Source organism: Phaethon aethereus, assembly GCF_964289735.1.
Source record: "Phaethon aethereus genome assembly, chromosome: 1".
NCBI classification, from domain to species: domain Eukaryota; kingdom Metazoa; phylum Chordata; class Aves; order Phaethontiformes; family Phaethontidae; genus Phaethon; species Phaethon aethereus.
Window position 1 is genome coordinate 77246603 of NC_138575.1, and position 17436 is coordinate 77264038.

Here is a 17436-nt window from a genome sequence, read left to right on the forward strand (position 1 = left end):
TTTTTCTTCCCTAAAACCTCAATCTCAAAACTTTCTGACATGCCTCTCTCAGAACATCCATACCCAAACTCTCTTGCCCTGAGGTACACAGACTGCTTGTATCTAACCTCCTGCCTCTGCAGCTACCCAGAAAGTTTGCTGTGAAAATTTACTTTATCCTACCTATACATTCTCTTAAGAGGGTTTATATTAAGTTCCTACTTCTTGTCCTCAAACTCAAAAATATTGACAACACTTTTCTGCATAAACTTCTTCAGCTTGCCTCAGTTTATGCTTTTCCCACTCAACTGCAAGCATTCTTCCAAGTTGCCTTTTGTGAACAGAAACATTTATTTTTCTACTATCAGGACAGATGATCTTCTGGTGAAGACATTAGACTAAAATTTACAATAACTGGGTTTTTCTGGTCTTTGCAATGAGAATTTATGAGCAATAGGGCAATCATCCCAGTCTGTAAAATGTAAATACTCTTTCATTGTTTCAAAAATGCTGAAATTTATTTTTATAAGACATTCAAATACTGGCTGCAGTAGAGGTTCCTAAAGTAAAACAAATAAATAGTAAAAAGACTGAATTTTCCTTTAAAATGTACCATTTTTGAAACCTCACAAATACAACAAAAAAGTTACATCTTGAAATGTCACAATTGAATAACCAAAATAATTTTAAAAATTCATTTAAATTACAGCTTTTTTCATCCTTAAGCATCCCATATAAACTAGAAAGTCACTAAAAAGGTCATTTTTACTATGTTCTTTATTCAGGTGCAGATACGAGCAACTTGCATAGGTGTTTATCACTTGTTGCTCAGGCACATGCACTACCACGTCATGACAGAGGCATATGAACTGGTGAAGAGTTTTCACAACAAGGGCTAATCTGATATACCCAAGCTCTTTGAATTCTTCTCTATCCCAAAATACGCCTCAGGATCATACTTGTGTTTCAGGTGCTCATGGCCTGCAACTGTACTAGAAAGCAATTATACCAGAATATTTAATATTGTTGCAATGTTCAGGAATACTAGGTGTAGTAATAACTTAATTGCTCTAAGTTTAAGATCACAATTGCTGAAATAGTTTTCACTGGTATTTTTCAAATACCAGACTCAAGAAAGTCTCTGAAAAATCTGTGAAATACACACAGCATCTATCACCTTAAGGAGGTAGGATCAAATAAACAAAAACCAACAGTAGCAACAGCCTTCAGAAAGTTACTTCAACTTTTTCAGAGAGGATGTAAGTATTTTGGAGGAATCAAAAAAAGCTTCTGCTTAGCAAATGTTAGCAAACTTTACCGATTAAAAACCAAAGTTGTCATATAATATATATTTAAATCAGGGTACTCCCAAGCAAGGAATGCTGAGTCCAAGTGGAACTGTATGCCTAGAAAAAACCCATAGCTTCATTCCACTTTTAGCTATTATTTGGGTCATTCTAAATTATCAAGTTAGAAAGTAGTTCACATCCAGGAAGAGTTCTGAGACTCACAGAAGGACAAGCCGATAAATGTTAACTCCCCGATTCACCCTTTCTCTGTAAGGTTTTCTTTCAGGATTTAATCTTCATCTCAAAGCACACAGTTAACCCCACTGTTTAGAAGGCTAACAAGAATTAAATACAGGTAATCTATACCTTGGGAGAAACATGGGATGCAAAAAAGTCTTCCTCTTTGTTTTGAGGTGACACAGGTGGCATTCCACATCCATCTGTCCACAGCTAGAATTAAGAGAGAGAGAGAATTTTACAGGACAATTGCATGAATATATTTTTTCAAATGCATGAATCTTAAAACTACTACTTTTTTTTATTCAGGTTAAAAATTTATTTATTTTTTTTCCTGATACATAATTTTTCCTTACAAATTATTTGAACTTCAACATATGACATTCTACTGCAGTAATACTGTCAATATTTAGTATCACTAGAGTTTTATAATAAGGAATTCTTTTAATATTCTCATATAAGGTATTTTCTCTCTAACAGTCTTAGTTTGTCCAAAGCAAAAAACCCTGAAAAAAACATTAGCAGCCATTGGAAACAGTTTTTGCAATTGTATCACTATGGTCCGATGAATTTTCCTACCTAGTCTCTGAGTCCCAAAACCTCTGCTACAGTTAAAGCAGAGTTTTTCAAGATGCTAACTAACATTTTTGCACTATGCTTGATCTCAAGGTGGGCTGGAGGGTTCACAGTGCCACGGGTCATTCTTAGCATCGTACAGGACAGGACTATAACCTGTGATCTGCACTTCAAGGTTACTCATAGGTAAGTAGTTTCTTATGGTTCTTTCCACCACATGCAAAAGATACATGACCAAAAATAACATCGGTCAAAAAGGTTACTGAATGTGCAACAAGCTTACCTCATCATTCAACAATCAACTGAATCAGTAAGTTAGAGATGAAATTTTTTAAAATGTGACAGATGAGTGGATGGTAAGTACTAAATCTAATTATCTGAACAATTTACTTCAGCAATTTAGATAACACATAATCACTTAAGCTTGCAGTACATAATTCAAAAATATATTTACTAAATTTTTTAAATAAGAAATACATAATTAATATCAAACAACTGGATGGAATCTGTAACTGAAGCAAGATAATCACAGTTCTTCAAAGCATCATTTAGGGAGCTTACCATCACAGAATCATAACTTAAATACACATGGTATATTATATCTACTTGAAGATGTTCTACATGTAAAGCAGTTTAGTAAGCCAAGAGAGATATTCTCTGAAGTTAATGATGTGAACGACACTGTCTATAACATTTATAATATAGAATTACTACAATCCATTAAATTTCATGCTATTTGACGCATAAATTAGGAAAAACCTCAAGCTTTCTTACTTTTAAATTCCCACTCATCTGCTCAACTTCAAATGAATCAGTCACAGACTTGAACAAGCTGAATTAAACAATCAAAACATGCTTTCTCTGTATGCAGAAAAAAACTGTTGTGAAACTTACTTAACAACTCAGCAAACTAATTCTGCATACTTTACTAATAACTTCTTCCTGTCAGCAACCTAACAATGTTTTGACAGCATGCATGAATTGTTTTAGCATTTTTAATGGAGACCTTCAAGTTCAGGACATATATAACTTGCTAATATTTCAAGTATTATTTTTGTAGGGAAAAAAGCAAAACCACATTTATCTCTTCAAATCAAACCCCACTCAAATCACAAATATTTTGTAGTTAATTCTATTAGCACTTTTGCATTTTTACATGCTGTACTTCTCAATAGTAATTCAGTTCCAGATAAGCAAAAATAAAAACACTACATATTTTTGTTATACAATGCCACTAATGTAATTTTGGAGCACACCCTGCAAACAAAGAAGTTTCCATTTTGAAGAATACCTGAAGTTTCTGCGTAGAACTCCTAAAAGTTACTGCAAATGTTAAAATTTGTGTTCTGAATAACCCAGAAACGATCCTGAAATACCCAGCTGAGCTCTGTCTCAATATTCTTTTTCCAAACAAAAAATGTAAGCTACAAATAGTTGACTCCCCAGCCTGCCTATTCACTGCAACATGTATCAGTACCTCCCAAAGACAGATAATCTTTTGCATTACTAATTAGAAACTTAAAATTACTCTAGGGGTCCAGAAGATAAAGTTTTTCAGAGATCTTAATGACACAGGACACACACTACTCACATCAGTACCATGCTTTCTTGTTGCCTGTGTTGCAAGAGATTTAATCTTCTCCTTGTAAAGCTGAGCGCCACGACTGTTGTACTTGGCATTGGTATCATTTGTTGTGCATCCATGTTGATGGAAGAAAGCAGACTATGAAGCAGAACACAGAAAATGCTATGAGAAGCAGGTTTAAAAACTAATGCCTTTTAAGGTAAAAATATATTGTAATGCAGCAAAATACTCTGCTCCTCCACCTAAATATACACTTTTAAATTTTGAAGTGTATGTAGATCTCCAAAATAAAAAGAAAACTTCATTCTGGCAACCTCTTTCCATATAAAGAAAACAACAGGAAAAACAAATACATTAGTGGGATATTTAAAAACATACAAATGCAAGCTTGCCATCACATACAAAGAACCTTAGTTCTGAAATTAAGTGTAGAAAGGAAGAGATAAAAGTGATTGCCAATACCTGTGCTTCAAAGGACATTCCTGATACTCTAAAAGGCATTGCTTAGTTTCACCTCTAGCACTGCTAGAGGGAACAATGTATGTTCAGTAGCATCAAAATGACTGTATAAGAATGGTCTTCTTTCAAAAAAAAAGTGTGTGTATGCACATATATATGTACCCATATATATTTATATGCTTGTGTATTTATATCAAAATATAAATATATAAATGAAAAAATTCATCCCTATTTAGGATCTTAAAACAAAAGCAAATCAATACATTTATATCAGAATTCCACAAGTTGCTTGAAAGATTAAATAAAATCATTTTCTCAGTACCTAGAATTGACTAGCAAATCACATCATACATTCTGGCGTGGAAGAACATGTCAGACTATTACAGTAAAACATAATAATAAATAAGTTTCTGATTCTGAAGGATCAGCAAGTCTAGATAACCTAAGGTTATAACCTCATATGCTGCAATTGCAAAGCATAACTCTGGTATAGAAGTACCAGACCGTATAAAAATTCAGCAACAGCCATGCAGGAGAGAGATAATGCCAGTCAACTTCTGTGATTACAACGGAAACAGCTGTAAACATCACAGATGCCAAAAAGATTGTGCATTTTGGCATTTAAATGTATATACTTAAGAACCTGATACTCCGAGCTTTTTTTTGTAAACCCTAATTCCAATCATCGTAGAGTTTTATTCTGAAAACAAAAGGAACTAAGAACACTTCAGATTTTCTAGCAATCTGATAGATAGCTACGAAGCTCAAGACTGATGTTATCCAAGATTCATCGTCAGGCAATTACAGAATACAAATGATTAATGTTAATCTGATAGTGCTTCTAAACAGTAGTTAGTGAAAACAGAACTTGGAATTTAATTGGAACAAAAGGGAATGGCTTTTTAATGCAATTAGAAGAAAAACGTTAATTTGACGTTTTAAAATGTCCAGTTTACTAAACTGGTCTTTAAAGTTTCAGGTATTAATCTTCCTAAGTAATCCAAAACAGGCCATTGTGAAATTGAGTTATTTGAGGTGTGGCAGTGGGTATGTTATACCTCATGGTACAAAGTATGATAGGAAACAATGATATCCAAGCAGAAAGACAAAAACTCATAAAATTAAATAATAAAGGCTTACTGTTATTTTTCTGGTAATATGCTTTCTAAGATTAACTGAAGTACTGTTCAAACTTCGCCACCTCTTCTTTCCAACTGCCTTAAACTTTTTGTATAGCAAAGTTTATATAATTTAATCAAAGCTTTTAAGACTTTGGCTAAAAACGGGGGAAAAAAAATCACGCAAAATCTTGCTTTTCTGATTAGTCAAAACTGTGATTTTTATGTACTAAGTGGTATAAAAGAAACTTGATGAGTAAATTCATATAACAGCTGTACTAATACAGAAATTTGTAACTTGGAAAGTATAGGCAGAAGAAAAAGAGGGAGAAGACACCATGCAACTGCTCAGATCTGTAAGCCAGAGACAGTGACCTGCTGAATGCCTAATTCAAAGAAAAAGGTTTGACTGGAAAATGCAGAAGTGGATGAAAAATAATAACGCTCCTGAATTCATCATTTTTTTGTATAGAAATGGGGAAAAAATAGAAAAAACAGCAGAATATTAAAGTGTTAGCCTCAAGGAAAGCAAATTGTTAAGAAAATTGTTAAGAAAGAGACTATGGAAAGCAAGTTAAGGACAAAGCACGAGTGAAGAAAGATAAGGGGTAAGCATTCAGGGAATTAGTACAAATTGCTTAGGGAAGTTGCATATTTCCCACTGGGTGGGTCAACTTAGGGAAGCAATTTCACTTATTGGTGGTCAATCTTTGAAAAAACATAGGAAAACAGGCAAGATTCCAAAAGAGTTGACAAAGGAAAACATCATCTTTTAAAAAGGAGATTGAGAACAATACAGCAGTCAGCATAACTTCAATTTACAAAAATATTGTGTAAAACACTTATATGTAAGTACATTAAAAAAATCAAGTTAAATGTAACGACCAATATGAACTGGCCCAAACCAAAACACTGCTACCTCCTCTCTGACAGTATTGCCTATCTTTTCTTGACTTCAGTTGTACGTCAGATATACGTCAGATCTTGACTTCAGTGTGGCTTTTGACAATGACATGATTTTTGGCATGATATTTTCATAAACCATGTAGGGAAACACAGTCACAGGAAGACGCCCATAAGCTAGGTTTACAAGCTGTTGGAAAGCCATCTTTCAGCAGCTGTCAATATTTCCCTGTTAAATTAAACATGTATTGACAAGGAATCTTATCTGGCCTTTTCAGTGATTTTTATTAATGACTTGTAAGAAAAAATAAAACATTTGCAGATTATAACAGGACGGAAAAGTTGCAAGAAGTGTGGAGAATGAAATCAGCATTCAAAGGAATTCTTCAAAACAAGGCGGGGGGGGGTGGGGTGGGAAGGAGGAGGAAAGATCAATGGATTGGAAAAATTAAAATATCCCCCAGATGTGAGCCAAGAGGGACAGACAATAGCTTCCAAGTCTAACAAGCTCCAATGTGCAAAGCAAATACTCAGGACTACATACAGCATTTGCATTTCCTCCAACTTGCATGCATCTCAGCTGAAACCAAGACCAATTGGAATCCAGTTCTGTAGATCTAAACAGAAGGAAACATTTTTAACGTTATCTCCAAAGCCGGTTAAAAATTTCTCTACCTTTTTTTTTTTTGGTAAGTGTTTCTCTCCCCTGGCTTTTTTTTTTTTGTGAAGTGAAAAACATGCAACTATAGAAAAAAAAAATCTGCGACAATACACCATGTGCAAAACAAATTAATAAAGCCATGTAGAACTGCCACTGTTTTTCAAACTGCAAAAGCTTGAAAAAAATGCACCCTCTGGCTGACATGTTTCCCCTTCTAAAAAGCACGAATAAGATACATTTGAACTCCGTCAACAGCAGATGACAATCACATGTAATGATCAAAGTGACAATTCAAAAGTTGTATCACAACAAAAATTTGGGACTCAGTGTGTATGAGATTTAATACTGTGATCATTAGGAATGAGTTCTTGAGAGGCTTCTTGATATGCTCTTGTATACAGCAAAAAGGCAGCAAAGTAAGAATTTTAGTTGATGGAAAACAGCTGCATTTATCTGCAATCCATTCTGGGATGCATTGCTCTCACATCAAGCAGAACCTTACATTTCAAATATGTAATTATTTATTAGGCCAAAAAGGCTCACAGGCCATCAGTTAGGATACTCACCTGAAACGTGATGAGCTCAGGGTGCAAATTTACTGCACCAGCTGATTGACTGAGCTAAAGATCTGCCAAAAGGGGTAGCCCTTTACACTACACCAGTACTAGCACTCAGGTGATACCATCATGAACCACTTCAGGAAGGAAAGCTGACAAAATGCTATTTAGTTCTCTGAACTGGCTTGCTAGGGGATCATATTATCTTTATGATCAATACACTGTTACACTGTTGAAGATAATAAACTAATATTTGCCTAAGTCTTGAGTTGGAGGGATAATAAAACACTTCAACGTGCTTACTCCATTCTTCATTTTTATCATCTTCAATGTAGAAACAGAACTGCCAACAAATGTGCATTACTAACACAACAAGCAGGTTACAGGAATGGGTGCATGGTACAAATTCGGCCAAACTCTATTTACCTAATTCCCAAGCAGCTATCAGATGCATCAGAGCCAATACAAACATTAAAAAGATCTGAATCAGTAGTTGAGAGAAGAATGGGTTTTCCTCTCTGAGCAGGTATCTGAACAAACAGAAACATTAAAAGATGCAATTTTTACTATAAAAATATACAGAACACTTACCGAATGAAACTCAAGTGAACACCAAGTGATCGATGGCTCCCTGAACAATCAATACAGAGAAAAACTCCATATGTTATGCTTGCCCAGCTAGGGTTCTTTGCTCCACAGTCAAAACATACCTTAAAGAAAACAAAGATCAGTAATAGAACTTGAGCATAGCCGTGTCTTATAGTTGTGTTACAGGTCATGCTAACACCCTTGCAGTGATCTAACTTAGTAACTAACTCATCCTTACAGCATCCTAATTTTATAAATCTAAAAACGAGTTACACAGCCTGCCCACAGCTGTATGTCTTTGCCCTAACTAGACAGGACTACGTGCCTTCCTGGCTTCTGACTGCAACCAGTGTACACAGGGACCACAGGTTGAGAAACCATGGGTAAGGGAACCCACATCAGTCTAGTTCAAACACACATTTAAGGCAGTACTTCCAGCACTACTGAAATACGAAAGCATTTAAGAAATATTTTCCCAAGGGCAGCCTCTCTTCATGACATACCACTGAGTCCACTCTTTCCTCACAACATACATGGGACTGCAGTTATCAGCAGAAATAATGATGTCATTACCTACTTTCCTATATAGCACCCTTGGCCCTTAGAGCAAACCACTAAAATAAAAAACTAAAAACATCAGTGTGAAGAAAGCATCCATTCTGTGCACTGCCCAGCCAAGCACTCTGCCAGACATGACTATTTGTATGATGTATCACACATTGTATTGCTGTATCAACCTTTTAATTGTCCATAACGTAGACCAGTTAAAAAACAAATATGCCCACAATTACTGCATAGATAAACCCAAGGATTTCCTAGCCTCTGCCACCACATTAGATTCCTAACATTCAGCCAAAACTACAAGAGGTATCTGCGTCTACATCTCATATATTTTGCAGGTCTGCATACTGCAACTTTCAAGTTCTGTTTCAGCTATTCTGAATTTTGTACTTCTTTGGCCAAGGAAAGCAAGAACAAAAAATTTATCCGATACTAATCAATTTTCAAATACAGGGAAGAACACAAATTTAAACAGAAACAGCTATTCCTAGTTAATCCCATGTGCACATATCTATTCCTGTATGAAAGCATTTCATTATCTGATCGATGCTTTTTCAGTGGTATTTATAAAGACTGCAAAGAAGTACTTCTACAGTAAAAGCATCCATCTATAGGTACAGCCAGTGGCATCTACTAAGAAATAACTCCATGGTGAGACAAGCTTTTACACACAAATTGATGGAATTCCAATCTGCAACTTTATCCTTTAACATCCTCCTATAAACCTAAGGCATCCTCAGATAGCAAGGGAAATACTAGCCATATGCAGAAAGAAAAAAAAAAAAGTTCCTTCCAAGTCATCTGGGGATATACGGTATACCCTAGACGCAGGTCACACTGCTTCCAGCACCCCCTTGTCAGGCTGGAAAAATGAAGTGTTAAAAAGTCTCCTTGCTAGAAACTCCATTCATACAACTAAATAGAGACTTTTGTCTCTCTTTTTTCTTACATACCCAATCAAACAAGACCTGAGTTTGCACTCAAGTCAGCTCACCTATCATTCACCCAAATTAATTTCAAGTACATGCCCAAGAGCACTTTGAGGCTAAACTCCTTGTTTTAGTGTGGGTCTATTTAAGCTTGTACAGTCCAAATTAATCAAGCACAAGCAAAGCTCACCAGTAGATCCAGCACTAGCTCTTCCAACATATGATCATTTTAAGTCTGAGCTTCAGTTAGGCTAATGACTGGTTACACAGAGAGCATGGAGGTCACAGTTTCTGCATGTGCAAGTCCCCTCTTTCACTCTCAGTGGACTTAAGATCATTAATAAGACAATTAATAAATAACATTTATTAATGTTAAGTCATTTACGTATCCCATACCACATGTGGAAATGGGGTCATTCACTGACATATAGCAGAAAGAAGAAAAAAAGATGAATGCTACACCGAATGAGTGACAAAAGGAGGGGTCAGAGGGAGTCCCTGAAACAAGCACAGGTGGAAGAACGCAATACAGGGAGTTAGGGAAAAAGAAGAATGAGTAACTCTTCATGTATGCCATATTCTAAGAAAACACACAGCCTCAGTAGTCAGAACCCATCATCTTTTTCCCAACTCTCTCCATTCTTTGAAGTAGTTCCTTAAAAAACAACATGACCCTCATCATCATTTTAAATTGGCTATTTCCAGGCTTTTTCTTATCAGGTCAAAAGGTGGATGAGTAACAACAAAACAGGAGAAGATTCTGCTTGAAACCAAAGCTAATAGTACCACCCTGGTCTCGCTTCTAATACAGGAGAGCAAAGCAGAAATTCCCTGGAGTACAAATGGGAAATGAGAATCTTGAGTATCAGTGGGTGGTTTAGAAAAAAAAAAAAATCCCATGTTTAAAAAGGTTCAGTTATAAACATCCCTGAAGATCCTCCTCCCATCCCCAGCACAATTATAAGCACTTCTTAATTTCAACATCTTAAAAGTCAATTGCATCACCTTGGAAGCTAGCTGCCACATCGCAGTATAGCTCAGTATCTTCACTCATGCAGGACTCTCTATAAACTATTTACCAGACATCTGTGAAAATTATTCATATGCATAAAAATTGTAGCTTGTAGGATTGTGATGCAAGTAGGAACATCTCATTTTCTTGTGACAGTAATGTAAGAACTGCCATTTTCACCATGTTATGCAACAGAAATAGAAGCATGTTTCATTAACATGTAGACTCATTTTGCTTAGTTTTCTCACGTTTAAAGTGCTTCCCACCACATTTATTTTAACAAGAATTGTGAAAAAAAATCAAAACCAATTTCAGAGACACCCTATGAAATTGTTTCCATTTCAAAAACAGAAAGTATATTTTCTGTACTGATTTAGGCACAATTAAAACATCAAAATAATTATTAAAAAGTAATTTGAAGGTTATGCCTAAATAGTCTATTGCTTTAAAAATACACTTGCATTCTTTTTGTTTATTTTGTTTTAAAGCATTTAAGATTCAGTAACAGTCAGTTTGAAAAAAAAAAGAGCAAAAGCCCTTGTACCAGAGTAAAGACAAAGACTCGGGTATAATCCACAGCAAGCAGTCATTAAATTATACAACATCCACCTTGCACAAGATACCTATGTTAATAAATAAATACATAATATACATTGTTACTGGATATGGAAATATAGTAATATCTAGCCTATAGAAATGTTAGCTTTAGCACTTCAGAAGAGGCAAGAAGGTTCAGCAAGCTTATCCCTGAGGTCATGGTTACATAGACACTTTCAACCTTCCATGTAGCGGGGCTACGGCGACCGGGTAGCTCCACATCTCCTCCTCCTTGCCGTTCCTAGCGTGCAAGGCTACCATGCAGCTGCATCAACACTAAACCAACTAAAACTCAGGAGGTAGTTTCACGGTTGGTCAAAGGTTTTCCAAACCCAAGCAGCTACTCTCTTAGTTACCAGCCACCAGATATGCTTTCCTTCTTCTCTTGCATCAGCAATAATAATCACGCTTGTTGATTCTACTGGAGGCCAGCACTGCACTGCTTTGACTCAGAGCAAAGGTAGGTCCCGCTCACATGGCAGCCACATGACCAGTAATGCCAATATAAGGGAGGGAACAGGAGTGTTTGCCACAGGAAGAAGACAGGACTGCCCATTCTGGAATTGTCGCTGTCTTAAAATGACTTAAGCCAGCCATGATATACTACACTCTACTCTGGGGTAAAAAAAAAAAAAAACACCAACCCACCCTCCAGCACACACACAAACCACACCCATAACACACACTGTAATAACCAAACTGAACAGCTGATAAACCACCACCACAACACGCATACTTAGTTTTCAGATGGTTCAGATCCTTGACCTGAGTGTGCAAGCAGATTCATGAAGACTATCATCAATAAAAAAAAAGAAAGAACCAGAGAGAAGGGAATAAAAATCTACCGCTTTCAGCGGAATAGATCTATGCCAGAGTAAAAGAGACTGTACAGCAGAGCCTCAGGGTGCAAGTCTTCAAAACATGGGCTTTACAAACACACAAGTTAACAATACCAGGTAGCTTAGGGACTACGAATATTTTTATGTGTACAAAATACAACCTATTTAATAATTGTAACTTGTTTGTTAAATGTTATCAGGCAGCTCGGCATTACTTAATACCCAAAGACACACCAAGAACTCAAAAAAAGCTATTTCTCGTGCTATACTATGTAAAGGAAACTAAGATCAAATTACAGATACGTTAACTTCAAGACAATTATTCAAATATCAGTTTAAACACAAATTAATCCACAAATTAAACTGCACATTTATTTAAATTAGAATTATTTTCCTAAGTTCATGTGCACTAAGAATTACTGCAGAGCACCTAGGCCAGGGTAAATGTATCTGTGTGCTTATAGAAAGCAGTCAACAAGCCCAGCTGCTGCAGAGGGAGATGGAGATACCAGTTCTTCCCAAACTGTAGCTATAAACAACACAGTTAAAGCACATGACTAAGCTTTTAATATTTGCATTTCTTTCCCATGCCTGTCTTTCCCAGCAGAAAAGCCCTGCAAATGAAAGGGGCGAACTACATAAGAACAACACAAGAGAAAGGAAACAAAACAAGATATAATCAAACGCCAGAGGATAAACTGATGGCAGCAGCAACTTTGAATTAAGACAACTAGTCAGAGACACGGGCATGGGAGTTGTGAGACCTAAGCTGTTCACATTTCCCGCTCCCTTTCCTCTCTGTCTTTACAGGTCAACAAGACCAGGCTTGACTGCAGTGTTACTGAGCCCTCTGCACCTGAGCTACTTCTTTCAAACTGACGTAGTGTTAATGGCAGCACACACTGTACCAACATTGCTTTGTTAACATTGGCACTAAATTTCTGTATAGCACCTGACATGACTGCAAGGAGACACAGATACGCCTGAGCAACCACAGGTGCCCCAACCACCTTACTAAGTTTAGCACAGCAAAAACGAGTTCAGAACTGTTCGAGGCACACCATCCTCGCATTTTCCATCCTCACCAGCTATGGGCAGAGCCTTCTGATTCTCTTCTGATCCCAATACAGACAAAACATCGCAACAGCATTACAGAATTACTCAGTCTCAGGAACCTGTAAAGGATGTTCTCTCTGACTCATCCTGTTGAGACTAGGACTTTCCCTTGATGAACTTTTTACCTCATTGCAAAGGCAAGTTTTAGGAATGCTTGTGTTAGACACTAGTTGGTGAGTGTTCATTGTTGAGCTACGCTTTCTGAGAAACCAGATGTGTGTCCCTTGCCCGTATAGTCTTAATGATTTGTGTTCAAGGAGCACACAGCTGCTGAAGGCAGCTCTGCGCCCAACACTTCTGCCATTGTCACCCTGCAGCCTGAGGCACCTTTCCCAGTTCACAGCTAGCCACCGCACACCTTCACCTGTAATAGATACTAAAAAACCAACAGGGCTTTACAGCACTTAAAAATTGAAGTCGGCATTGGACGAGTCCAACGTGATTAAAAAAATACCAAACTTTTATCACCACAGAAGTGGCTGTACACCAACGGGCTTTGCTTCGATTCAAAAAACAAAACAACAACAACAAAAAAAAGAAAACCACATTCAACACTCTACGTTGTCGCCGTTTTGAAACTTGCTTTTTATTTTTAGCTGAGGCGACCCCCCTTCCAGCAATCCTTCGACACCAGGTACCCGGGAGGAGCTGCGCTTCCTCAATTACGGGCTTAACCCCGAACGCCCAGCGGGCGGACCCGCCTGCGGATCGCCCGCCGGGCCGGCCGGAGGGCAGGCGGAGCTGCCCAGCCGACGGCGAGGAGGGCTTCTCCCGCCGCCAGGACTGCCGCCCCCGACTGCCGCTGCCCGGCCGGCCCTTTCTCCTCTCACAGGGGCCCCCCGGCCGCGGGCAGCGGGGCCAGGGCGCCGGGGGCTCGGCGGGGCGTGGCGGGCCGCGGGCACTCCCCGCCCCGCCCCGCCAGCAGTGCGACGTGTCACAACGGCAAACGCAGCCGTTGCCTCCCGGCCCCGGCGCCGGCCTGGCGCCCTTACCTTGTTGGTGGGGACGGAGCGGAGCCGCTTGAAGATGGCGGCAATGTCCTGCTTGCCGGGCTCGCACATGGCGGCGGGCGGCAGGTGGTGGCGAGGCGGGAGGGCTGCGTAGGGGAACCGCCGCCGCCGCCGCCCGCTCGCGCCGTGGGACGCTCCGCCCTGCCCCGCCCCTCCCGGGGGGCGGCCACGCAGCGCGCGCGACCTCAGCCCCGGCGGGGCGCGGCCTGCGGCCGCCGGCGTGGCGCGAGGGGGCGACGCTCCCCCGTCCGCCGCCTCCCGGTTGCCCTGGAGACGAGCGGCTCTGCTGCGTCAGCGCCTTCCGTTGGGCACTGTAACCGCCGGGCGGGGAGAAGGTGTGAGGCGGCCGGCTTGGGGCGGTGGGTGTTTGGCCGTGAGAGGGCTCCGGGCACGCCGCGCCCTGGGAGGTGATGGGAAGCGGGGGAGCGTGGGACGGGGGGCGGGGGGGAGGGGAAACAACCCGCGGAAGAACACCAGCACCTGCTCCCCTTACTGGGATGTGGAAGAAGTGAAGTGGCAGGATCCCCTCAAGACAGGTGAACAAGCACATTGGTACGTCTGTGAACAGACCTGTTTCTGCTCTTGGACTCCACACGTAGGTTGGAAGCAGTCTGTAAAAGCCTTAGTTAAAACCATTGTTTCCACTCTTCACTAGCATTAAAGTACACAGCTGGGGACAAATGAGCCAGTGCAAAGCCAGCAGAACAAAAAGGTGACAGCTTTTAATTGCTTTCAACAGCAGCATGTTCAGCTCATAAATCTGAAATCATAAAGCCTCTCAGAACAGGAAAGAGAATAATAGAAATATATTCAGGAACCATGTAACATACTGGTATCCCTACTTCAGAAACCTTGAGTGCCTGAACCACACTGCACTGAATGTGATTGCATGCAGAGAGATTCTACCACCCTCCCTCATGCTCTACCTTACAGGAGGATTATCACATGGGGCACGAAGTTCAGCAAAGGCAGACTCATGAACCCTTTTGCTGGAACATTGGCCAGGATGCTGCAGAGGTCCTGCAGGAGCCACTCCATGTCTCTCATAGCCAGCCCTGAAGTAAAGGTACCAAGTCCTTAAGTGTGGCTCTCACCAAACAGTGCAAAGAAAACTTTGTGGCTCTACAGAACTCAGGTCAGCAGCGGTAAGATGATCCATGGCAGGATCTTCAGACTTTGGCATCTTAGCACTCTTCTTCTCCAGCAGACCATCAAGGCTCACGAGGCTGTATCCCCTCCCCCCTTACTCTTCTGACACAGACAGGTAAGACTGCATAGTTATCCATACATGGAAAAAACAGGGTTTAGACAAAGTTTCTATCATTTTCCTTCAGAAAAGTCTAGGTTGGAAAGGACCTCCAGAGACTGTTAAAAACAGGGCCATAGATCAAGTTATCTAACTATCTCAATAGTCAAGTTCAAGGCTCTGCATGAAAATCTAGCTTCAGCCCCTCGGCCTCAAACCCACGTCACCTTCAGTGCCTCAAGTAAAAGAGGTTCACTGTCTCCTGTAGGAGCTAATAACCCCCAGTTCTTATCGGTTTATGGGGAAGTAGGTCAGGGCGATGGGACCTGTTACTACCTCGGTTCTGGCCACACTGCACGAGGCAAGCACACAGTGAGCACAGTCTTCAGCACCGGTTCAGGGATTCCTGCTGGAGCACATGCTGCGCGCTGTCCCTGCGCTGGGCCCTCAGCACTCGCAGCTCAGAGGCACACCCTGGCCCTGCAGTGCTTTGCTGATCAGGAGTCGTCAGTCACTAGTTATCCTGACAGGCAACTGAATGCATGAACATTTTACTCTTTCAGCAGGCCAGCAACCTCTTTAACTCCAGCCTGGCACTATCACAGATAGAGGGCCTGATCGAAGTATAGGATAGCAATCCAAAAATCCATCTGTATGCAGATAGCCAAGTAACATTAGGACTAGACTTAAAACATCTGAGCCTGTAGAAGCATAAGTCGTGGCCTGTTCCATACCAACAAATACAATCACCTCCCTTCGCAATCACTTGGGATCAAAAATGCCTAGCACGAGACCTCCTGTTACAAAGCAAAGTTTACATTTCAGGAAGACATTGCTCGTGTAGTCATAGGTGCTCCTTGAAGTGCACTCCCCAAGTCAGTCCTCCAGAGATACCTGCCAAACCCCATCTGACTGCAAGGGGATCACCATCCCAACCTACAGCTGCTGGCCTCACAGGGAGAAAAAGTTGCCAAGAAATTTCCACAAAGGGAAAATAGAGCCTGTTACATCAGCTTTAAAAGTACTCTTAAAAAAAAACAGGAGGGGTACAATCTTGCCAGTTAATTGGAACAGCTAACATCAGAAAAACAAGGTCATCCTGCAGACGATTCTGTCTGGCATGATCCTAGAAAAGGATGATCTTATTTATTGACCCATACTTGCCCGAGCTGCACTGCTGCCTCCTCAGGCAATGGCACACAACAGCAGCTAGCTCCTGCCACTGTGGCAACCCGGGAGACCCAAAGTGTATCTTTGGGAAGCACAGGCCAGTAACACCATAGGGGGGACGGGTTCTTCTGTCTTTTGCTCGCCTCCTATTTCAGGAAGTGGTACCTCTCTGGCCCGAAGTTAGGATGTCAAAAGGCTGTTTAGAGCCACCTTGCACCCACAGCTCACAAGTCTTCACCCAGGAGGAAAGAAGTGTATCAGCCCTGGACAGTGTTCAGAAACACTCAGTGCCTCCATCCTAAGGCCATACTTTGCAATTCAACTATGTGGATGTGCACACTAAACAGATTCCTGTTGCAGACTGCAAGCTCGGCTGATTGCTAGAAGATGAGTTCTAGACAAGACGGAAGAAAAGCATTTAGCATATACTTATGAACCTGAGGGAGGTAAGCAGGTCCTGGGGGCAATCTTAGAGCAGCCTCTCGGTTGTGGGAGAAAGGGAGTATAGCGAATGGAGGCAAGAGTAGAAGGAAGGCATGAGCCAGTCTATCACCATGAGGGAAAAGGCAGTGCTTGTAATTCACTGGCTGCTCTGCATGTTGAGTAAACAAATTAAAAAAACAAAACAAAACCAAACTCTTACCTTCAAGGGTGCCTGTAGATGGGGCACTGGAGTGTCCTCTGCTTTGGCGAGCAGCCCTTAGGTGCAATGCAGGTCCTTACCCAGACCCAGGAGCAGACCAGCATTGTGAGCAAGACTGACTCCTCTGGTCCGACATTGCTTCTGTCCTCAATCCTCAGCAGATTTTCATCTTGACAAAAAACTGTCCATGAAGCACAGATTCCTTCCCTGGTCACATTATCCACAGCATGTTGCGCTGTCTTTTTCTTCGTCCATCAGAAAGAATGCCGATTTGTTCGAGATATTTTGGAAATAGCCTCCATATCCTATTCTCCCCCTAACAGTTACCTTGCCCAGTCCTAAGGGAGAACCAAACTTGATT

The 17436-nt window shown here is 40.5% G+C and overlaps 1 protein-coding gene across 1 annotated transcript in view; it reads right to left on the reverse strand.

Moving 5' to 3' along the window:
• ARFGAP3 (ARF GTPase activating protein 3) overlaps positions 1-14067 on the reverse strand; it is a gene marked incomplete at both ends in the record, with an annotated part of 36202 nt that extends 22135 nt beyond the window's left edge. The window contains 5 exons of the mRNA XM_082009711.1: positions 1635-1718; positions 3673-3804; positions 6691-6763; positions 7956-8074; positions 13999-14067. Coding sequence (XP_081865837.1) covers positions 1635-1718; positions 3673-3804; positions 6691-6763; positions 7956-8074; positions 13999-14067 — 477 coding nt within the window. The remainder of the gene's footprint in view (positions 1-1634; positions 1719-3672; positions 3805-6690; positions 6764-7955; positions 8075-13998) is intronic.
• Positions 14068-17436: the final 3369 nt, after the last annotated feature.